The following is a 25,365-nucleotide window of genomic DNA, read 5'->3' on the forward strand; positions in this document are numbered from 1 at the left end:
AGCGGCAGTAAAGCGGGCATTTCAGAAGTTTTCCAGATATTCCTCCGTGCTCTCACATCTATCTCCATCAAATCAGAATTGTGCACGATCCCCTACTTGACAGATAGCAGAGATCATCACCGAAGTGGCCGCACACGCTGCCGCTGCGCCGCCATCTTCTCCCCCCCCTCCCCAATATTAGGTATATTTAAAGTGGAGGTTGATTGGTTCTTGATTAGTAAGGACGTCAAAGGTTTAGGGGCAAAGGCAGGAGAATGGGGTTGAGAGGAATAATAAATCAGCCATGGATTCAGCAGATGTGATGGGCTGAATGGCCTAATTCTACTCCTATGTCTGATGGTCTTCTAATTCCCTCTATAATGTCTCTCTTTCAAATTTTACAGGGATTTTCTCTTCTTTGACCAAGCAGTTTGTCGTCTAACGCTGATTTCTCTTATCACACATGGTATAAAATTTTGATTGATTAGAAGTTTGATTCATATTTGCAAAATGCTTTAGGACACTTTCAAATATAAGTTGCTGTCAATTTTGATCTTCAGCACTTTCTATGATTTTCCATTCCAGTTGCCTGATAATTACAACCCGATAGTATTTGTTCAAAAGAAAAACTTTTCTCAAATTGAACATTTGTGCTCTTGACCACCCTCTCAAAACATGATTTAAAACAAAATTGCCTTTCACGTGCTCCTTTTTGCTTAATGTATCTTTATGCCATCTCTCAGATGCCTCTCTCAAACTGAAGGGCAGAAATATTTGCACTAAATTCACTTAAGTGGGATTGATGCAATCTGATTAAAACCTTCTGCAGCAGTAAAATAAAATGTACTGGTGGTATTGAAAGGATGACCACATTAAGCTGACATTCACTATGAACAAAGTGATAACACATTATTTTGATGAGCAGTCAAAAGGCTCGCGTGTGACACTGATCACACAGATGTTTTAGGAACCTCATTTTTTTTTTATCTGTCTGGAGAAGTCGATGGTTTGTAAGACCTTAGGTGGATCAAACAGGAGTACTGCACCATGAGGGTGTACTGTGTATATGAGTGCTTTTATCATTAGTGAATAGAGAATGATTTGTTGTAATGAAAACATACCGTTAAAGGGAGTAAACATGATCATCTGGAGTGTAGGGGCTTACACGTTATCCAATGTTTTATATTAATGATTCAGGTGCTTACAGATACCAACACAGGTATTTGAGTCTGATGCCAGATGGTCACATTTAACTTTTGCAACTTAGCAGGTACAGTATTTAACTTAAAACACGTTGAATCTCGGCCAGCATTTCTTCCTATGTATTTTATTTTGGAGCAAAACTGGAAAAACCAAGAGATCACAGTTAGTTATTTTAACTTTATTTCTGTTTCTTTAGCAATATTGCAGTTTTGGTACCCTAATCTGAGGAAAGACATTCCTGTCATAGAGGGAGTACAAAGAAGGTTCACCAGATTGATTCCTGGAATGGCAGGACTTTCATATGATGAAATTCTGTGGAATTCTCTGCCACAGGAAACAGTTGAGGCCAGTTCATTGTCTATATTTAAGAGGGAGTTAGATATGGTCCTTGTGGCTAAAGGGATCACAGGGTATGGAGGGAAGGCTGGTACAGGGTTCTGAGTTGGATGATCAGCCACGATCATACTGAATGGCGGTGCAGGCTCGAAGGGCCGAATGGCCTACTCCTCACCTATTTTCTATGTTTCTATGAAAGACTGGATCGACTAGGCTTATATTCGCTGGAATTTAGAAGATTGAGGGGGGATCTTATTGAAACATATAAAATCCTAAAGGGATTGGATAGGCTAGATGCAGGAAAATTGTTCCCGATGTTGGGGAAGTCTAGAACGAGGGGTCACAGTTTAAGAATAAAGGGGAAGCCTTTTAGGACAGAGATGAGGAAAAACTTCTTCACACAGGGAATGGTGAATCTGTGGAATTCTCCGCCACAGGAAACAGTTGAGGCCAGTTCATTGTCTATATTTAAGAGGGAGTTAGATATGGCCCTTGTGGCTAAAGGGATCGGGGGTACGGAGGGAAGGCAGGTACAGGGTTTTGAGTTGGATGATCAGCCATGATCATACTGAATGGCGGTGCAGGCTCGAAGGGCCGAATGGCCTACTCCTGCGCCTATTTTCTATGTTTCTAATATAGTATGGTTTTTTATTTATATATATATATATATATATACACTGCCTTTTACACCAGTGGTGCTTAAGGCAGCAATGAAAGTCTTTGGTCTTCCCTCTCTGGCCATGTTCAGGGCTTCGTTCATCATGACAGTAACTTTCTTGCAGTTTTCACTACTGTCAGTCATGCAAGTCCCAGGTGCAGAATCGAGCATATCGCCGTGCACAGATGTAGAAGGATTCTTCATTGCTTTTTCCATAGCAGTTTTGTTTTAGCAGCCAGGGTCATTAGCCCTGAGCTGAACCCCCGAACATGGAGGACTGGTGGACTGCTCATAGTCTGACCCTTTGACCTGGGTGACCCTATGGAGAACCAAAGCATGAAGTCTTGACTCCAGCCACCTAGCTCTCCAGATCATTGAGGCCCACAAGCCTCCAAACCCAACAACAAGGCTGTGGTCCTCCTGGAGGAATGGTAACATTCCAGAGGGAGCACCTGGAACTGGAATCCCTAAGGCAGTCCTATGTTGAGTTCAATGCTGACTAGCAACTCCTGCGATGCTGCTGGTGGCCGACTATATCGATTTCCGCTGTTCCTTTGGATTCATCAGATGTGTGGAGAGGGGGAGCTTGCGACATGGGCAACAGCTTGCTCTCCATGTTGTACTGCCCAGCCTTGCATATCTAGACAGCTAGGACACAATATCCATAGTCAATCCCAACTGAGAGGCCTTTACTCACTTATGGTAATGTGGTACTGCCCTGATCAGATAAGTGTTTAATTTACACCACTGCAACTTATTTTTAAAAATGGACATGAGCTCTAAGAATGTTACAACATAAATGTTCATCTTCACTAAACATGGTAACAGACATCCCATTCTGCAAAAACACATTTCAGGGAGGTAGCACCATCAATTTGCGGGAGACTTCCGGGAGAGGTGGGATGTCTGCAATAGAGTAGCTCCTTAGCAGCTGGCCAGCTAGTTTAAATAACGTTAGCTATGCTAATGAATGAATGACACTTGTTAAACTCACCTCAACATGTCTTTTACAGTCTTAACCCACCATGGGCAATAGAAAAGTCACTGTTGCAAACAGTGCAGCGAGCAACACTGTCATTATTTTTGACCCCTATTAGGTAGGGGTACACTTTAGTGTAGTCTGGGGTAACATACGTTTTATTTTTTTTGGAACACTCTGCAATGGTGTGGTCGCTCACGCGCTGTCAAGCGCTCTTGCTTGCTTTCTCTCTCACTCGTTCTTTCTCCCTCTCTCACTTTCTCGCTTGCACGCTCGCTTGCCTTCGCTCTCTCTCGCGCGCATGCGCTCTCTCTCGTGGTCGCTCTCGTGCTCTCTCTTGCTTTTCTCTCACTCGTTCTCAAAAAAATTGATTTCTGTGATATTGTATATAATTTGCGGGCATCAGGGAGCCACTATTAACATGCGGGAGACTCCCGGAAGTTCCGGGAGAGGTAGGATGTCTGTGATAGAACTGCATGGTAACAGGTTCTTTTGACCTAAAGAGCCAGTGCTGTCCAACTACACCCATGTTACCAATTAATCTACTATCCCACTCATTTTTGAATGTGGGACAAAACCGGAAGAAACCCTCACAGTCACGACTCCATACAGGCAGTAGTGGGAATTGACCCCCAGTTACTGCTGTTGTGATTGCATTACACTATTCACCACAGTAACATAATTTACAGCGGCAAATAAGGACTTTTTTTTTGTGGCAGTCTTAAGTCGAATTTACAGTCTGAACAGCTTTAACCGAGAAGCAGTTTGTATAAACCTTTTGTGAAAATGCTCATTTGTGTTGTAAAATTCAAAGAGCATTTTCTAAAATGGTGTGAATTAACTGATCAGAGTAAATTAAACAGTAAATTAATTATCTGATCAGAGCAGTGCCATGCAACCGCACTTTCAGTGCCCACAGACCCATTCCAGGAAAGACCTATCCTAAGAAAGGATGTGCTGGCGTTGGAGAAGGTCCAGAGTAGGTTCACAAGAATGATCCCCAGAATGAAAGTGTTCATGTTTGAGGAGTGTTTCGTGGCTCTGAACCTGTATTTGCTGGAGTCTAGAAGAATGTGGGAGATTACATTGAAACCTATCGGAAGGCCTAGGGTGGAGTGGATGTATGTTTCCTATACTGGGGGAATCTAGGACAAGAGCGCACAGCCTCAGAATACGAGGACGTCCCTTTAGAAGACAGATGATGAGGAATTCTTTTTTAGCCTGTGGGTGATGAATCTATGGAATTCATCTCCACAAATGGTTGTGGAGGCCATGCCTTGGGGTATGTTTAAATTGGAGGTTGATAGGTTCCTGATTAGTAAGGGCATCAAAGTTTAGGGGAGAAGGCAGCAGAATGTGGTTGAGAGGGATAATAAATCAGCCTTATTAGAATGGCAGAGCAAACTCAAGCTGAATTTTGCTCCTATGACTTATGGTCTAAAGCCCCCCATAAGAATGCTGTATCATAATTTGAGACCCCTACACTGGGGAACCCATGTTACCACAGTACAATAATAGGGCATTGATTGCTAGGGTGTCAGTGGGGTTCCCTCATTTGAATAAAAGTACATTTTACCTGCTAGTGTAATGGCACCTTAGTCTGCAAGAACATGTTGGCTGTTGTTATACCCTGCTTATGTGGTTTATGAAAACAGGGAACACAGTAGCCAATGTATTCAGGCAGAGGAATGTCACTGTGAATCCTGCAGCAAATTTTAATTATACCAAAGCTCTGGCTGGAAATCTGGCCACTGTCTTTCAGCTGTGGGATGGCATAACAATGATAAGTTCTATAAAGATTAATTTTATTTGTCACTTAAGCATCAAAACGTACAGTGAAATGTACCATTTGCGTCAACGAACAAGACAATCCAAAGATATGCTGATGGCAGCCCACGTGTTGCCATGCTTCCAGCACAAACATAGCATGCCCACAACTTACCAGCACATAGATCTTTGGAATATAGGAGGAAACCAGAGCACCCGGAGGAAACTCTCACAGTCACTATTAGGACGTGCAAACTCCTTACAGACCGTGGCGGTGATTGAACCCAAATTACGGATGCTGTAAAGTATTATGCTAGTCACAACACTATCATGCCACACTACACTCCATCCCTCTTATTAACATAATTTATCTCTTATCATTCTTTTAGAATAAGTTCCATACTAATCTTTTTATTTAACATGCAGAAATGCTGCTGTCACATCTGTGAAATGATTGCAGAGTTATGGAATTGCGTTGGGTGTGATCAGTTTTAGGTTTAGTTCTGAGCAGACATAGCCTGATGACTCAGAGCTCACGACATTCACCTCTGGATCCTTGGCTTCCATTCAGCACAGGTGTATGTTTCCCTGTCACATGGGAATGAAGCTCAATTTCTACCAGGCGGACGTAGGTATGGTCAAAGCTTTTTCAGTCAGAAATAATGAATATCCTCACACTGGCAATAAGCCAGAAACGCATCAGTAAGGCTGAATACAAGGAACGCTTTCACAGGAAAAAGCAGCATCCACCATCCAGGCCATGCTGTCTTCTCACTGCTGCCATCAGGAAAGAAGAGCAGGAGCCTGATGTCCCACACCGCCATATTCGGGAACAGTTATTACTCTAGAACCATCAGGCTTCTGAACCAGTGGGGCTTCCTTTACTCACCCCATCACTGAACCGATTCCACAACCCATAGACTCACTTTGAAAGACTCTAAAACCCTTGTTCTCAATTTTTTTTACCTATGTACTCAACATTATTATTTTTTTTCTTTATTATTTACACAAATTTGATGTCCTTTGCAAACTGGTTATAGTCCGTCTTTGTTTGTTTGCAGTTTTTCATAGATCCTATTGTATTTCTCAGTATTAACTGTGAATGCCCACAAGAAATGAATCTCAGGGCAGAATATGGTGACATATACTATGTATTTTGATAATAAATTTACTTTGAACTTTGAATAGTGGGAACTTCCTGTTAAGTCTAACATAGTTGAAACAAGCATCTATTTAAAAAATGTTTTATTATCTTGCTTCATGTTATTGATGTGTAAGTGTGCCAGGGGAGAGGCTCAGGTAAAGGCAAAAGTAAGTACACCCAAAAATCTGCCTCATTGGTGTGCCTTGGCTTCTCAGATCTTGTACTTTCAGCCTCTGGTCCAAAGTGGTCTATTGAGTAATACTTGCCATCTTCCCTTCATGAAAGAAAATGCTTTCACCTCTGGCCAACAATCTGCGGTCAGTGGTTAAGCAATGGTTCTATTCACCGCCAAAGAAGATTTTAAAGAAAGATAAGTTAAAGATTAGCTCTATTTGTTGCATGTACATTGAAACATTGAACATGCAAGTGAAATGTGCATGCTATGTTGGCGGTGGAAGCGTGGAGCCAGGTGACGACCACCAGCTCATCCTTAACGCAAACGACACATTTCACTGTACACTGTACACGTTTGGATGTACATGTGACAACCAAAGCCAATTTTGTCTGTTGTCTATTGTGTCCAGTGCTCCCGATGTAGCCTCGTCTACATTGGTGAGACCCATTGTGAAGTGGGGGACCACTTCGTTGAGCACCTTGGCTCCAGCCACCAAAAACAGAACTTCTGCCTGATGGTATGAATGCTAATTTCTCCTTCCGGTAAAAGAAATTCCTCCCCCTCCTCTCTTCTTCTATTCCCCACTCTGGCCTTTTACCTCTTCTCACCTGCCTATCACTTCCCCCTGGGTCCCCTCCTCCCTCCCTTTCTCCTGTGGTCCTCTCTCTTCTTCTATCAGATTCCTTCCTCTCCAGCCCTTTTATCTTTCCCACCCACCCAGCTACATGCCTTCCCGTCCCCCCATTTTTTAATTCTAGCATCGTCCCCCTTCCTTTTCAGTCCTGAAAAAGGCTCTTGGCCCAAAACATCGACTGTTTATTCACTTGCATGGATTCTGCCTGACCTGCTGATTTCCTCCAGCATTTTGGATTTCCAGCATCTGCAGACATCCTCACGTTGATGAACTAAAGCTAATTTTAAAATCTCTATCCTTAAAGTAGTAGCAATACTGAAATCCGATGAAACATCTCCACATGAAATATTGGCCATCTATTTCCTTTTACAGATGCTGCCTGATTGACTTTATAAGTTCCTCCAGCCTTTTGAGACACGAGACTCCAGGTGCTGGAACCTGGAGCAACAATTTGCTGCATGAACTCAGTGGGTCCAGTATTTTGCTTTTCACTCCGTATTCCAGCATCAGCACTCTCTTGTGTGTTCATGCCATCTTTGCTGATACGCTAAGCTCTAACAGGGCAGCACTGTAGCCTTGGAACTGACAGCATCTCAGCCAGGGCTCCTGTTCCATTTCAGTTAGTAGTGATCTCCAGAGAAAAGAGGATGTTGGCTGAAGCCAGTACTAGGCTCAGTACGTATTTCGCCTATTGCATCTAATTCCATGTCTGAGCTCTCATAAACTGAATAAGCCATTGGTGTGGACGTTCTTGAGGAATAAGGATGAGAGGAAAGGGGAATAAATATAGGGGAAGGACCGTGGGCATGGGAAGGCAGGGATGACATAGGAACAAAGGTTCTTATTTTGTGCAGGGAGTTTACATACACTTAGTGGTCACTTTATTAGGAAATAGATGTCAGCGAGTGTATTTCTATACATATGTTCATGGTCTTCTGCTGCTGTAGCCCATCCACTTCACAGTTCAATGTATTGTGTGTTCAGAGATGCTCTTCTGCACACTCTGTGTAATGCATGGTTATTTAGGTTATTTTGTCTAGTCCTGACGAAGGGTCTCGGCCTGAAACGTCGACTGCACCTCTTCCTACAGATGCTGCTTGGCCTGTTGCGTTCACCAGCAACTTTGATGTGTGTTGCTTGAATTTCCAGCATCTGCAGAATTCCTGTTGTTTTATTTAAGTTACTGTAGCTTTCCTATCAGCTTGTACCAGTCTGGCCATAATCCTCTGACCTCCCGCATTAACAAGGTTTTATTTGCCCATGGAACTGCTGTCACTGGATTTTTTTTGTTGTTTGCACCACTCTTTGTAAACTCTAGATACTGTTGTGCATGGAACCCCCAGGGGATCAACAGTTTCTGAGATACTCAAACCACCCCATCTAGCACCAACAATTAGTCCATGATCAAAGTCATTTAGATCACATTTCTTTCCCATTTTGATGCTTGATCTGAACAACAACTGAACCTCTTGACCATGTCTGCATTGAGTTGCTGCTACATGATTGGCTGTTTAGATATTTATATTAACAAGCAGGTGTACAGGTGTACCCTAATAAAGTGGCCACTGAATGTATATTGGGGAAGATATTCTATTGCCCCAAATTGTCCTGGGACCAGCACATAAGAGTTATTTCAAAAAAGACACAATACTGTAATGTCTCTACTTTCCACATATAAGTTGTGGAACTGCAGATTTTGAATTTAGTTAGATGATATATCCTGATAATAAAAGAATACATAAAAGAATATTTCTACGTGAATGAATGTCTTATCTTACCAGAAGAATTCATTGGAAAAGAGATATTGCTTTACATGTTCTTCTTAGCCCAAGGTCACACGTTATGTGATCTATAAGTTTGAAATATTTATTTTTATTCATTGCTTTTTACTATTTGCTTGTGTTTATTGTTAACATGATTTGCTTTTTTTTTTTCTCTTTTCACTTTGGATGCTTGACGGTCTTTTTTAAATTGGGTTCTTTAGGTTTCTTTGTTATGTGGCTGCCTGTCAAGAGACGCTTCTCAAAGTTTGGTAATAAATGTATTTTGAACTTCGAACTTAACTCAAATTACTATCCAGAGTTTTTTGTCTCATTGTCATATTAAAGTTTTCTTTTCTCGTGATCATTTCTATTTTGTGATCTTGTTATTCTGGTCTAGTTTCAAATCTGTTCACGTTGTTAAAAAGAGGTTGTGTTGATTTGTAAGGTGGCAAAGAAAACATCTGCATTTATATAGAATCTCTTCACATCCTGAGAAGTATCTAATGAAGCCTTACAGAGCTTATGGATTATGTATGAATGGTCATCGCTGTAACCAAAGAAAATTAACAACATTCATGTCATTTATTGGCTGTGTTTTAAAACCATGAGCAAAATGCAGTTGGCCGTTGTTTGTTCATTGATAGCTGATCTTCACATTAAAATTCTGCTATTGTAAACCAAAGAAATGCTTAGCTTGTACAAACTGAGAAATGAAAGCTGTTAATTCCTTGGACTTTAAGAAACCCATTCTTTATGAACTAGTAGGAATCAGAATCAGAACTAGGTTTAATATCACTGGCACATCTTGTGAAATTTGTTGTTTTGTGGCAGCAGTACAGTGCAATACTTAACTTAAAAAATTATAAATTACAATAAGAGACATAGACATAAAAATACATTAAATAAGTAGTGCCAAAAAAGAGCAAAATGAAAGGAAAAGAGTGAGCAGGTGTACATGGATTCATTGTCAATTCAGAAATCTGATGGCAAAAAGGAAGAAGCTGTTTCTTTTTTTTTTGTAATTTATTTTTTATTGAGTTTCATCATCAAACAAACATTTCCGTAAGATGTATTTCAGATACTGTACGTATATATCATATAATCATATTTGTCACAAATCTCCACATAATATTTGTCTGAGGTATACACTTATAGAAAGGAGAGGAAAGAAAGAACAATCGAAAGTAGAAAACTACGTACAGAGTAAGGAGTGATTTCTTTACAACATGTTCGTTGATTGTGAGAATAAAATCAGGCCTATGAGGTGTTATGTAGTTAAACCATTTTTTCCAGTATGAATAAAATTGTTCCAACTTATGATTAACAGGTGTTATCTTCTCCATTTTGTAAATGTCCATTGTAATTTCCATCCATACATTTAAAGTTGGGCTCTCCTGTGATAACCATTTCCTGGGAAGGGTCTTTTTACCAGCCACCAGCAGTATATTCATTAAATATTTATATTTATCTCTTTTCAACCATTCTTGAGATATATATCCAAAGTATATGGTCTTACTCTCTAAGTGTATTTATCTGTTAGTATATCATTGAAATTTGCAGAATATAACAATTGATCTACTCCCTGAACAAATAAGAACCAAGAAAAGTGAATAATAAAAAAAAAGTAATGAAGACATGATTCCAAGGCTGGGGTCTCTAGATGACCCTGGGTTGGGCTAGAAGAAAAATCTAGCCGTGGGGGATAGCCCCTCCTACCTGTGGGTTGAGGGCCCCCACTGCAGTACCTATAGAAGTAAGTAAAAAAAACTATGTCCATTACACAGAAATGATTTCCCCGTGTATTCCTCCCATGTATATATTCTCATTTAGGTGGGGAAAAAGGAATGAATAAATGAATTTTTAAAAAAGTTGAGTAATGTAAAATCCACCTTATAACACGTATTTCTTGAGATAGATATATCACCGTCTATTTTTGCTTCCGTTTAGTTTATCAGCACTTTTAAAGTTAACCAAACCTTATGGCTCTTCTGGAGGAGGTGAGGGCTGCCCTCGGAGAACTGACAGTCTCTTCCTAAAATCCTTCTCTCGTCCTGTTCCCGTCCCCTGCTTTCTAGGTCCTCTTACAATTTCCCAAGCAGCTCGGCCAGACTTTCCCATGGTTTGACCACGCTAATGGACAGTCCTCTGTTGTTCATGTCTTTAGTCGCCTCCTCCACCGTCTGGTACAGTCGCATCCCTTCTTGGTAAAATACCCTCAGTTTAGCAGGGTACAGGGTTTGGAATTTAATCTTTCCTTGCTTTAATATTCATTTCACTTCGGAATATTCCTTCCATTTCTGTAGGACCGCCGAGGGCTAATCATGATCAAAGTATGTTAACTTCCTGTTCCCAAACACCCTCTTCTTACCTCAGGCCCTTCGTAGAATCTCCGCCTTGCTCTTGAATCCAAGGAATTTAAGTACTATTGAGCGCGGTTTACTTTGTCTGTCTCTAGGAGGCCGCTGGACGAGTGAACGATGCGCCATTTCAATTTCAATCTCCATTGTCTGGGGAATCTCCAGCGCCTCCCGCAACAGCTTGTCTACAAAGTCCATCATTCACAATTCCTCCGTTCCTTCGGGAACATTATAAGCCCTGATATTTTTTCGTCGCGATCTTCCCTCCTGGTCAAGCAATTTACTTTCCTGTTGATTTAATACTTTTATCATCTTACTTAGTATCTGTTCCACGTTTTGCACGCGATCTTCCACCTTCTCAATTTGAGTCTCTGCCACCACTATTTTCTGATTGACGTTGACAAGCTCTGACTTTATATCATTGAGTTGCTGCTTTGTATCTTTTTGGAGTTCCCTCATCTCCTCCAGAATCCCAATCATATTTGCTGCTTCACCTGCACGAGGTCCATTGTCAGCTTCGCCGCCACGCGCACGTGTAGGAGAATCGCGCACTGTACCTCTCTCTTCCATACGCTCCGCAGTGGTGCTTTTTTTTATCTCTATTCTTTCTCCCCATTCTTGCCCCCCTTATCAATTCAGATATTTTGGAATGATCTTATATTTGATGGATTAGCCGGGCAAAATATGCATTTTTCCGGAGGAGCTGTTGATTTAAGCTGCCATTCTGAACGATGACGTCACCGGAACCGGAAGAAGCTGTTTCTAATATGTTGATTGTGTGTCTTCAGGCTCCTGTACCTTGTCCTCGATGGCAGCAAAGAGAAGCGGGCATATCCTGGGTGATGGGGATCTTTAATGATAGATGCCGTCTTTTTGAGATGGACTCTTGTGACCTCATCTTTAGCCCGTTACAAAATAGAATGGAAGCCATTGATCACATGGGCATTTTCTCTCAGATATTATCCATGCCAATCCTACATGACTTCACTCCATTCTGTGAAGAATGGTTTTGCTTATTCAAAAAATGCACTCAATTCTTTCCCTAAGGCCCAGCAAATTATTTTTTCCTAATGTGCCTATCTACTTTCAGAGAACATAGAACATAGAGATCTACAGCACATTACAGGCCCTTCGGCCCACAATTCTGTGCTGACCATGTAACCTACTCTAGAAACTGCCTAGAATTTCCCTACTACATGGCCCTCTTTTTGTCTAAGCTCCATGTACCTATCTAAGAGTCTCTTAAGGGACCCTATCGTATCTGCCTCTACCACCATTGCTGACAGTGCATTCCATGCACCCACCACACTGTGTGAAAAACTTACTCACTGACATCCCCCTTGTACCAGTTTCCAAGTACCTTGAAACTATGCCCCCTCATGTTAGCCATTTCAGCCCTGGGGAAAAAAAGCCTCTTGTTCTCCACAAAGATCCACACAACCTTGTGAAATCCCAGATCATCTGTTTCAACCAACCATAAGACAGTGAATTCAAGACCACTTTTCTGCATCAAAAGATAATGTCTTCTCCCCTTTTCCCTCATCCCCACTCCCTAGGTTGTTTGCCCATCATTTTAAATCTATCTCCTCTGCTTTTTGAACTATCCACTACTGGGAACAATTACATTTTATTTGACCCTTCCTAAGTCAGCCATGATCTCGTACATTGCTATCAAATCTCCTTCCAGTGTATTTTTTTTTTTTTTTTTACAGAATTTGAAATACAGCTTGGTAAAAGGTCCTTCTGGCCCAACGTGTGGTGAGAGTGGTGGGACGAGAGAGTCCATTTATTATCCATACCAGCAATCAGGTCAGTTTAACAGAAGTAACACAGATGGATGGATGTTGCGGAAGCAGGGAGGTCTCAGTCCCAACCTGGGAGAGATTACTTATGTATTGCAGAAAGGAGTCACTGGGATTTTGTTAAAGAATCACTTTGTGTTTGTTCTGTTATTTAGAGACACGACACTGTAACAGGCTCTTCTGTCCCAAACGAGACCACACCGCCCAATTACATCATGTGACCAATTAACCTACAAACCCATATGTCTTTGGAATGTGGGAAGAAATCGAACACCAAGAGGAAACCCATGAGGTTATGGGGAGAACATCCAAACCCCTTACAGACAAAGGTGGAATTGAACCTGGGTCACTGTCGCTGTCACAGTAATAGCGATATGCTGACCGGTATGCTACTGGGCTGCTAAAATGAATAGAACTAACGATTCAGGAACAGCTTCTTCCCCTCTGCTATCAGATTTCTAAATGGGCATTGAACTACCTCTCTACCCTTTTTTGCCTCTCTTTCTGCACAACTTATTTAATTTAACTTATATATTATATATATTTCTTCCCGTAATTTACAGTCTTTATTATGTATTGAAATGTACTGCTGCCACATAACAACAAATTTCACAGCATATGCCGATGATATTAAAACCTGATCCTGACACAATTTGGAACTAAAAGCAGAAAATGCTAGAGACAGTCAAGTATTGGTAAATGGGGCAAATGCTATAATTGGTGTAGGCGTATCTCTGAGATTGGATTGATAAGTTTTGTTGTAATGGATAATCCTCCCACTGTCTTAATGGAGCTTGCACCTTCTCCCAGTCACTAGCCCGTATCCCTCTGAAGCTTTTCTATCCATGTACCTGTCTAAATGTCTTTTAAATGTTGTTGTTCTTTCCTCAGCTACTTCCTACAGTGGCTCACTGTATCTAAGAAGGTACCCCTCAGGTCCCTTTTAAATCTTTCCCTTCTCATCTTAAACCTATGCTCTCTCTTATAGACTCTCTTTCCCTGGGAAAAAGACTATACACCCTAGCTATGTCCCTCATGATTTTATAGATCTCTGCAAATTCAATACACGGTCTTCAACATTGCAATGAATAAAGTCCTGGCCTGTCTAACCCCTCAGCCCTCAAGTCCTGGAATCGTTCATTCCACCTTCTACAGGGAAAAGTTAGGTGGTGGGGTGGAGATACGTCTCTACCAAAGGCTGTGCAAGACTCTCCTTCCCTACTCTATCCCGCACATTGCCCTCGGGCAAGGCGTAGCAAGCGCTTAGCCCCCGCTCCCCTGATCAGGGTTATGCGAAGTCATGGGAGCAGGTGGTGGATGGTCGTATGAGCAGCTGGTGCAAGTCACAATTCCTGGTTATGTGACCACTGATGTCAGGCAGTCAATCTCGGAAGGGTATTGATAATGGCCGGGGTCACCTTTCTTCTAAAGACACCACCCAGGAGAAGGGAGTGCAGAAAAATTTGCGAAGAACAATCATGGCCAAAGACTATGATCGCCTACATCATATGCCATGGCACATGATGATGATGAGGAAAGGACAGGAGGAATGGGATTGATTGGATTGCACAAAGAGCCTTTATGGACCTGATGGACTGAATAACCATTCCCTTTGACAGAAGGAAATTTGAGAAATAATATTTTTCTCTATTGAATGCAAAAGATTGAAATTACAAACTAAAATTACAAAGGGAGGGAAGATGAGTTTAAAATGCAATTTAAATTCCTGCACATGAATATTTAATAAAAATTAACAAAGCACAGGGAACCTGATGCAGTAAAAGTAATTTCCCACTGTGAGTGAACATGTTAAGAAACATTCAGAATGGATTCCAGTATTACTGAATTAAATGTAAATACAAAATTCACGAAGGCAAGGCATTGGCAGTTCTTAATTATAGATATTTAGGAGTTAAAATATGTTAAGATTTTAAACTGAAAAGGTATTATTTTGAAATATGACACACACACACACACACACACACACACACACACAGAGTAACAATACTGGCTGTAGAACAGTGACTTGTACATTTTGTAGAAAGAAACCGCACAGTGGGTAAAGAGCGTTTTATGCTTGGGAGTCCAAAGGTTCATTCACAAAGTACCATAGAACTGTTTTCTTTAAACAAAACAAGCCTAATCCCAAGTTCTTGTGCTTTGAAAAGCAGGAACAACTGCAGACCATAGACGAGGGATTTAGAATGTTTTTTTGTGCTTGTGATGGCTGGGGAATTAAATTTGTGGCACTCTGTCACTCTCGTAGACCCTGTGGGTATAGAGTGGTTCAACCCTTCAGTACTCTTTTAAAAAAAAGAATGTGGTTTTTAAGGGTTTGTTCGATTTATTCATTCAGTCAGGTCATGAAACTAAACATCTGCCACTTGGAACAAAGCAGAACAAACATTACAGTTTACTAAATATCTAAGTTACAATTCCAACACTGGCCACATCTGCCTTATAAATACAATCCAATAAAATGAATAATGACTACTTAATACACAGTAGGCAGAACATCCTAGTATAATGGTCTTGTGTTTATCTCTATGTAAAACCACAGAAAGCACCTGCACTTGTTAAGTTGTGTATGTCTGGTTGAGCATAGCATCTGAACATCCCTTTTGATTTAGACTAGTGTACCGATTTCAGTTTCTTAAAGATAACTTACATCAAAAGAGCCACTTTGATCTGCTAAGTGCTAAGTGCAGAATTCTATTTTATATGCTGCTGACTGAAACCTAAAGTCATTATAAACAAAAAAATTATACATTATTGGAGGCTGTAAGGTTTATCGTAATATTCTGTGTTTGATGAAAATACATTATTGGAGGCTGTAAGGTTTATCGTAATATTCTGTGTTTGATGAAAATTTTAGGCAAACCCACAGGTAGTGGGGAAGATAACTTTCAGAACTTCAAATAGAGCAGGGCATGCAAACTTCTATTACACACTGGTGCGAAACTCTGAGAGGGCTGGAGGAAGAACTGTTTTGGAAATGTAAGAGCAACTCATTCTCGAAGATCTTCCTCAGGTTGGTCTTTGTAGTGTGATCATGGGAGGAATGAGGAATAAAATTGGAATTCTAGGGAATGTCAAAGCCTTGCACCTCACCTATTGGGAAGCCTGCAGAGACCATGTTATATGCATCCTAGTCTCACAGGCAACAATAAGCTGCAGCATCACTTTGGTAATATTGATTGAAAGAGGAATTGCAAAGGAAAATCAGAATCGGCCTTTGCATTTCTATGAATGGTGGGCCAGTAAATTTCCTGTTTCTCATTGATGTCGGAGAATTTTTTGCCTTTCTAATGTGGTTAAGCTCTCACCTGAAGAGTAACTCCTCCAGCTCCAATGCATTATGCTAAATGTGTGCATCCAGATTTAAGAAACACACAAAATGGAGACAATGCCAATATGTTAAAAAAATAGATTGCCAGTATTTTGAATAAACAATCAGCTTTCTCTGCATGTGTAAGGTTAATATAATAGTAAAAGATTGATGTGGTTCTTTACAAAGTTTTCAATGGAACTGGATATAGTTTTTGCAATAAATGCTATTCATCATTTGGAGAAAAAACGATGTGGCAGACTTTAACATCGTAATTAGCAATTTGTTTTGTTTTTGTTTGTCTCCCCTCTCACTGTGTGACACCCCTTTGCCCCTTTATTAGGGAGGAAGGGAACCTGTGGTATGAAGAATTGTCAGGTGAACAATTAGTTTTCCTTGTACTGCAGATCATGTTCTCTGTTTGGGGGCTTTGATATTGCTTGCTTGGTGGGTGGAGAGTGCTGATGCTTTTTGCTGAAGTAAGTGGAGGAGGGTTGATGCTTTGCTACTGCTTGTGCAGGGGCGGGGGAGAAGGGGCTTTGGCGTTCTAATGTTTTTACTGTCTCCCATTCTTTGGGGCACTCTTCTGATTTCATAGACATCTGTGAAGAGCAAGAATTTCAGGTTGTATATTATATATATTCTCTGATATTAAATGGATCTACTGAAAGTTTTGAAAGGCAAAAGATTTACAGAGAAGGGAAAGGCTGAACATCAAATTCAAAAACTAAGCAAGAGACATTTATGGACAATTGAGGAATAAAAATGTCTCTATTGTTCTTGTGAAGGCAGAATCATCTCTGTTCTGATGAATAATGGAATCACCCATTTGATAAATTAACCTTAAATCACACCAGGTTCCAGGTCTTGAAAATCCAAAACAAGCCAACAGATAAACTTTCCTTATAGCCTGTAGTTCACTGACCGATGAAGTCCATTGAATGCATACCTGGTTTGCACTTATCTTACCTTGCTGGAGCTACACACCGTCATGGAAGTGACTTCTTTTTCAGCAGAAATTTACAATTTAGGTGAGTTACACAAAAGTTATGCATGGCACGGTAGTGTAATGTTAAGTGTAATGCTGTTACAGCACCTGCAACAAGGGTTCAATTCCTACTGCTCTCTGTAAGGAGTTTGTACGTTCTCCCCATGGTCTCATGGATTTCCTCTGGGTACTCCAGTTTCCTCCCACATTCTAAAGATGTACAGATAAGTTGGCTAATTGGTCACTTGGTTATCATTGTAAATTGTGTAAATTTTGTTTATTGTGGCTATTTGTGGAAAGAGAAATCTCAGGGTTGTATTCAGCATAGACACTTTGATAGTGAATGTACCTTGAATCTTTGAATCCTAATTGTGCAGTGCAAGATCATAGGGCCAGAAGGGCCTGTTACCATGCTGTATTTTAAAATAAAATAAAGTAAAATAATAATCAGAAGAAGAAGAAATATTAATTTCTTGATCTGTCAATCAAGATATTTCAAAGTTCTTTAAATCTAATCAAGGTCTTTTGGAGTGTAGTCATTGTGGCAGGGCAAGGAATGCAGCAGCAAATTTATCCAAGTTCCCACAAAATTGATTTAATGATTAATAATCTGGTAATGTGTAAGAAGATTTGTTATAGATAGCATGCAGCAAATAGCTCCCCTTCTTTGATGAAACATGACAGGATATTTTACATATGCCAGTGCATATTGGCCACCAAGAGGGCCACAAACTTGTTATAGGATTTGGAGCTTCCTCCTGTACCTGTCTGTGGTGGCCAGTGCTATCATGTTTGCTGTTGTGTGCTGGGGCAGCAGGCTGAGGGTCGCAGACACCAACAGAATCAACAAGCTCATTCGTAAGGCCAGTGATGTTGTGGGGATGGAACTGGACTCTCTCACGGTGGTGTCTGAAAAGAGGATGCTGTCTAAGTTGCATGCCATCTTGGTCAATGTCTCCCATCCACTACATAATGTACTGGGTGGGCACAGGAGTACATTCAGCCAGAGACTCATTCCACCGAGATACAACACAGAGCATCATAGGAAGTCATTCCTGCCTGTGGCCATCAAACTTTACAACTCCTCCCTTGGAGGGTCAGACACCCTGAGCCAATAGGCTAGTCCTGGACTTATTTCATAATTTACTGGCATAATTTACATGTCACTATTTAACTATTTATGGTTCTATTACTATTTATTATTTATGGTGCAACTGTAACAAAAACCATTTTCCCCCGGGATCAATAAAGTATGCCTATGACTATGACTATGGCTATGACTATGGAGGCTTGTGTGCCTCATCGACCCAGAGGGCTATGGAGACTGGAGTCAGTGCTTTATGCTGTAACTCTTGGTAGGATCACCCACGCTGAATAGGAAAAAGGATAGAGGCCAGACTAAGAGCGGTCCACCAGTCCTCCAGGTTTGGGGATTCAGTTCAGGTCTAACAACCGTGACTGGGAAAACAAAACCGTTACCGAAACAACAATGAAGAATCCTTCTACATCTGTGCGTGATGGTACTCCTGAGTCTCCAGCTGGGCCTTGCATGACTGACAGTAGTGAAAACCAGGCCACCTGAGATGGCAGACCTTCTTTGCTGCCCTAAACGCCAGCAGTGTAATGGGCAGTAGATTGATAGTGCATATTGGACTTGCTGTTCTGAGGGAATGTAGAAATGAAAAGACAGATCCAACTGTGCCACACACCCTCAGAATTACAATGGAATGTCACCCTGTATTCTTTAGTTCTTAGTCTGTTCGTTGAGGCTAATGGGAATATGTTCTGCTTTGCTCTTCATAAATGTGGCCTTCACGGTTGTGTGGAAAATAACCAGACGGACAATGAAGATGAAATGATGCTGCTTTTGAACTCTTACTAAGTTAAATAAATGTCTTTTACTGACAAGTTATTGTGCAGGTATGTGATTGATGCTATTTTCTGTCATAAAATGAATTTGTTGCTGATTCCATCAAGATACTGGGAAGAAGACCCATTCGCATTGCTGTGTAACATTTTCCAAAGTATGTAAATGCATTTCCACACACAGGAAATTCAGAAGTATCACCTGCAACCTCTGATACATCAATTTTAATGCATTGGCGTAATTTTCACTTAATGTCATGAACTTACATTCAGTGGCCACTTCAAGAGGTACATCTGTACACCTGCTTGTTAATGCAAATACCTAATCAGCAAATCATGTGCCAGCAACTCAATGCATAAAAGCATGCAGGCATGGTCAAAAGGTTCAGTAGTTGTTCAGGCCAAATATCAGAATGGGATTGAAATATGATCTAGATGACTTTGACCATGGAATGGTTGTTGGTGCCAGATGGTGTGACTTGAGTATCTCAGAAACTGCTAATCTCTTGGGATTTTCATGTGCAATTATCTCTAGAGTTTAGAGAGAATGGTGTGAAAAACAAAAAATAAGTGAGTGGCAGTTCTGTTGGGGGATAAAACACATTGTTAATGAGCGAGGATAAGGAGAATGGCCAGAATGTTTCAAACGGTTACAATAGTTGTATGCAGAAGAGCATCTCAGGATGCACAGCACATCGAACCTTGAAGTGGATGGGTACAGCAGCAGAAGGTCAAGAACATACATGTATATCTACAAAGAAAGTCACTCGTCTTCCCCAAAAAGGTCTGTTCCTTCTTGGTAGCTTTAAATAGCTACTTGTTGATGATCTAAAGGAAATGAGAAGAATTCATTGATCCATGTTGGACTTATTCACTTCCATTGGGACAGTGTTATTTTTGCTATCCGGTCCTCCAATCTCTGAAGCAGGGTAGATAATATACTAAGCAATCAGAATTTTTAAAATATGTCAAATGTTGCATATCTGAGAAAAATTAATGGAAACACTCAGGAAGTCATGGAACTTCTGTGGCGAATGAAACCAAGTTAAATTTTCATGTTGATGATCTGCAATATCAAATTGTTTAATGTATTTTAATGGGTTGCAATGTATGGACGGTTTCCCGTCCACTTAAAGGGTTACAAGCAGAATGAGCAGGGTTCTGTCAATGCTGCCGTTACTGCAGGATTTTTAACCCTCATCGAAAGAAGGACATCTTCGTAAATTTACTGCAAAGATTCACTTGTCTCAAAGAAGTGGCAGTCATGAAAGGGACAATAAGTGCTACATATACCTCGGTTGCAAATTCAACAGCAAGTGTTTCCTGCTCACTGGCAGACAAGCTGCCATTGATAATTGAACTCCTGTGACCTGGTCACTTTTTGCTCATCAAAAAAACCTTCAAAATTTGTAGTTCAAAAGCCTTACTTGTTATGCTTTAGACTATAAGATATAGGAGCAGAATTAGGCTATTTGACCCATCAACTATGCTCCACCATTCCATCCCGGCTGATTTATTATCCCTCTCAACCTCATTCTCTCAACTTTCTATCATAACCTTTGATACCCTTACTAATCAAGAACATATCAATCTCCGCTTTAAATATATTCACAGACTTGGCCTCCAGAGCATCTGTGGCAATGAATTCCACTGATTCACCACCCAGCAAGACCATAGGGTGATGTGCTGATGGATTTCTTGGGGTGAATCATAAATGAATGCAGACATGGAGGTTTTGGGGGAGTACCAGAAGATGTTCCTGTCCTTCCTATAACAGGGATTAAAAACTATTTTTTCAATTGTTTGTAAGTTTGTATTGCACCATACTCTGATCTCCCCAATGGCTGACCCCATACTGCCATTCAGTTGTGCATCAATCTGAGGCAAAGCCCACCAGAAAGACTGAGTGGTACCAGAGTGATAGGTTTTCATTTACTTATTTATTTTTCAGGACTGAGGCATTGTTGGCAAGGTCAGCATTTCTTTCCCATCTTGAATTACCCTTTAAAATGATGGTGTGGCAACTAAGTGGCTTGATGTCTCTTAGATCATTTTTCTTAAAGAAAAATCTCCCAATGTTTGGATTTGTACATGGGGCATACAGGGTAACATATGCAGAATTCTTCCATAAATACATTTTTAATGCCAATCCTGCAGTATTTGTATGATCAATATTGATAAAAATTATTTTTTGAATTATTAAAAATTAAATTCCACAGGCACGTGATGGCGTTTGATCTGAGGACTCTGGATCAGTTTTTTGTGATCAGTATTGCTTAAAACAAAGTTTTTTCAAACTATTAAAAATTAAATTCCACAGTTGTATAGTGGGATTTGATCTTGGGACTCTGGACAATGAGTCAAAGGGTCTAGATTCCTGGTTAGGTAACTGAATGGCTCTACCATAGTAACCTAAGATGTGACAACAATTGTAATCGATAAGAAGCAATCTTATTTCTATAGGAAGAACACAGAGAGATCTTACTACTATTTGAGACTGTGTAATTGGATTTTTTTTTATCCATCTGAGAGGACAGGCTAGGTCTTTGCTTGATATCTCACTACATGGCAATTTTGGCAATGTGGTAATGGTGTCACACTGGAGCATCAGGCTCTCCGGCGTTAGGCTCGAACCCACTGACTGTTGACTGTGATACAAAAAGGTGCTAGATGTAAATGTGACCCATTTTCTTTATCATCGGCAGACAATTACCTTTATTTTTTGCTCAGGATTATGTTTAAAGCAAAACTGCACCAGTACAGCAACGGGTGCATTTGAAATAATTACATCTTGCTTTTGCACATAGCTGTTTGAGCAGCTGATCGAAGTTATAATTCAAGATCGCACGTTCACTCAATGAAAACAGATCAGGTTGCTTGTACCATTAATGAGGAATCATCGAAACCAAATTTTGTAAAATCAACTTTATTCTGCTTGCTGTAGTCGAACTGCAAGTGTGATTCTTCTTCATTTTTCATATGTACATCTTTCCAGAGCCATTCTCTTGAGTTTGCAGAGCAGACTGAAGGGGCCAAATGGCCGAATTCTGCTCCTGTATATCTTATAGTCATTCTCAAATGTTTCAAAGAATAAGACCCCAGACTTCTGTCGAAGGATTCCATTCAGGGGCACAGATTTAACGCAAGAGTTTAAGAAAGTGTTGCATCTTTGAACAGACGGCTAGTCTCCTGTTTGAACCCTGGATTCTAAAGAGCTTTATGAAATTCCTGGGTGGATGATGTTCAAAGCCTGGCAGTGCAGTGAAGCCAGCGGAAGTGAAGTAACGCTGTTTCATTTGGCTTTATTCATGGGTATTCATGTATGGTTGAATGACAATTAAACTTGAACTTGTATTGCAGTTCAGTGATTCAACTCAGCAAAGGACTACAGCAACTTCAAGTGTCTGGAGTCTTGCTGCACATATAGAGTTGGTGTTCAGTTAAGAGAGGCTACAAGAACAGTTTCAGGAATTGTAACATTAAGCTAACTATGAAATTTTTATTTTGTAAAGTCATATTAAATCCCTGATGCTTCTTGAGAACATATCTCACTCGTAGAGTACAATAGTCGGGCAGACAATGAAGCATAAAGAACCTTTACAAGTAAACACCACAAATCTCATCAATCATGTTGGAACACAGCTGGAAGACATCCTTTAAGTGCTGAGAAGGCAGGGATAGTAAAATGATGAAATTTCAAAATCTGTTGTTGATTTAAATTGCATAGGTGGTGAGTAGGGAAATGGATTGGAATTACCAGTCCGGAGTGCACGGGGTGGTAGTGGAGGTGAATATGACTATGACATTTAAGAGGCTCTTAGATTAGCATGTGAGTGGAGGGATGTGGACTTTGTGTAGATCAGAGGGGTTCATTTAGTTAGGCATTTAATTACTCATTTACTTATTTCGGTACAACATCATAGGCTGAAGGGTCTTTTTCTGCCCTGTTATTATTATTTTTATTTACTTAGAGGTACAGCACAGATCGGATCCTTCCCGCCCACCGAGCTGCACCGCTCAGCAACTCAACTATTTAACCTTACCTTAATCACAGGGCAATTTACAGTGACCAGTTAACCTACTAACTGGTGCATCTGTGGGAGGAGACCGCAGCACCTGAAGGAAACCCCGTGGTCACGGAGAGGGCGTGCAAACTCTTCGTGGACAGCGCTGGAATTGAACTCTGACCCCCCACCCCCCCAGGCTGTAATAGTATTGCACTAACTGCTGCAATACCATGATGCATGTGGTTATTTTATGTAAGCATACCAGAAGTCCTCCAAGCGGATCGCAATCTTGTCGTGGTTTGGAGGCTTGCCTGCCTCAAAGACCTGGAGAGCTAAAGGGCTTTATGCTTTCGCTCCTGGTCGGGTCACCCATGCCAAACAGGTCAAAGGGTCGAGGACAGACTAAGAGTGGTTCACCAGTCTTCCACACTTGGGGGTTCAGCTCAGGGCTAGCAACCCTGACTAGTAAAACAGAGACAGCAATGAAGTGTGAGTGTGATGGTGTTTCCGAGTCTCCACCCAGGAACCGCATGACTGACAGTAGAGAAAACTGAGAGGAAGCGACTGACAGTAGAGAAAACTGAGAGGAAGCTACTGACACAATGCAGGAGTCTCTGAGATGGAGGACCTACATTGCTGTCCTAAATGCCAGCGGTGTAACGGGCAGTTGAGAGAGTAATACCAGAAGTAAAACCGTCCTTATAATTGTGTTCAGTAAGTGCCATTTTCCCAGTGCCATTTAAATAATTTTTATGGTACGAATGAATTTGCTCAAACTCAATCAAGGAGTACAGACAATATGATAAACTACAAAGATAAATTTAATAAGATACCACTTTATTCACTATGTTATAAAAGAGTTGCAACACTCTAATAAACACATTGTAAACCTTTAGAAATCCATCAGAAAACAATATCTCTTGCATGTGCTTTCTAGGAAAGAATGAGATTTATTGAGTTATGTTACATGAAAGCCAACTTCACCTGTATGGAAATGATATTGGTAGTTCTGCAAAACCACCATCAGGAATGTTCCAGCATCGCTTTAACCTAGGAGTAACATCACAATTTATAATTGCATAAATATGACCATATCCTACAAAATCATCAGCCTATCTAACGGTCGCTTTGTAGGGAAGCATTGCCCTTGTATCTGTGCGTAATGGAAGAGTCACAAATTCATCTCTTCAGAGCTCACAATATGTTCAGCTTGGACGTCCCATCTCCCACGATGGGAGTGCAGTCGGTACACAGTCCGTGAACTTGCAGAAGTTAGTACATTGTTTCTCTAAAGCTGGTGCAAATTACAAATGCTGTCTTCTTTGACTAGAGCATAGTCTCCTGTGCATTGAAACAATTCAGAACTTTGGTATAGGTGCTCAATAAGACTTTAGTTCAACCTCTCCCGTTATCCCACCCCAGATACCAGAACAGCACTGTTCACCCATTGTCCACACTCTGAGTCAAAAAAAAAATCAGCTTCTTTCAGGCCTTTTTTAAAAGACCAAATTGTTCCATTAAATCCTACTGCATTACTTCTTTTGTCTATTGTGACTGAAGGGTTTTTCTTTCCTCTACAGAAGTCCTAAGGTTATACTGATGAAGAGGCACTGCAAGTGGTCCCAATAAAACCTATATTTACAACAGTCTATGCTCTGTTGCCTCCACAAGCTTAACGCAGAAATAAACAAAAAATAGCTCAGTATAAAAGATGCATGACAGAAAGGAAAGAAAATGTGCACTTCTTTCTTGTGAAGCATCAAGTAGCAACACTCGGTAATGGTATAAGTTTCAGGGCTACTGGGCACAAGCTGACCTTTAAGGAACCATCATTGGGAGGAAGTGTGCTGAAAGATGTTTTCTCCTTGTTTTATGTCCTCGCCGAGGGGACCCTTTCCCATTCAATGAGATGAACATTTGTCGTCCTTTGTGCTTCCACCTCAGTGAGGCATAGGTATTGTAACCATTTTCTTCTATCCTTTCCTTAAACTTGCAATTGTTGTTGTACTCTTCCTAGAGAGAAAAAAAAAGATCAACAGTTTAGGAATGTTTTCTTTTCTTATTTACCCATAAAGTGAGAATTAATTTTTCTGTTTGGTTCTACCCGGAAGTACTTATCCATGTAATCCTGATGAGCTTTCCCTATATACTACTCCTGGTGTAGACTGTTCAGGTAGACTGGGATGACTAGAGCAAGCAAGTCATTTTTACTGATCGGTTACTAAGGAGTAAGCTTGGATTCCAATTCACAAGTAATTTCGATATTTATTGCCTTATAGTCAAAAGATGTACCGGTTGGAAGCTTAATTGATCATTGTAAATTGTCCTGTGATTAGGCTAGGATTAAAAACACAAACATGAGGAAATCTACAGAAGCTG

General features: G+C 40.6%; 1 protein-coding gene across 2 annotated transcripts in view; it reads right to left on the bottom strand.

Annotated features, from left to right (window-relative positions):
* Positions 1–23,823: 23,823 nt before the first annotated feature.
* The window catches only part of fgf22 (fibroblast growth factor 22), a 167,730-nt gene continuing 166,188 nt past the window's right edge, over positions 23,824–25,365 (bottom strand). For both annotated transcript variants that reach the window (XM_072243890.1, XM_072243891.1), the window contains exon 4: positions 23,824–24,999. In XM_072243890.1, the coding sequence (XP_072099991.1) occupies positions 24,805–24,999 (195 nt within the window). In that variant the 3' untranslated portion in view covers positions 23,824–24,804. The remainder of the gene's footprint in view (positions 25,000–25,365) is intronic.

This window comes from Mobula birostris, chromosome 26, assembly GCF_030028105.1.
Source record: "Mobula birostris isolate sMobBir1 chromosome 26, sMobBir1.hap1, whole genome shotgun sequence".
Classification (NCBI taxonomy): Eukaryota; Metazoa; Chordata; class Chondrichthyes; order Myliobatiformes; family Myliobatidae; genus Mobula; species Mobula birostris.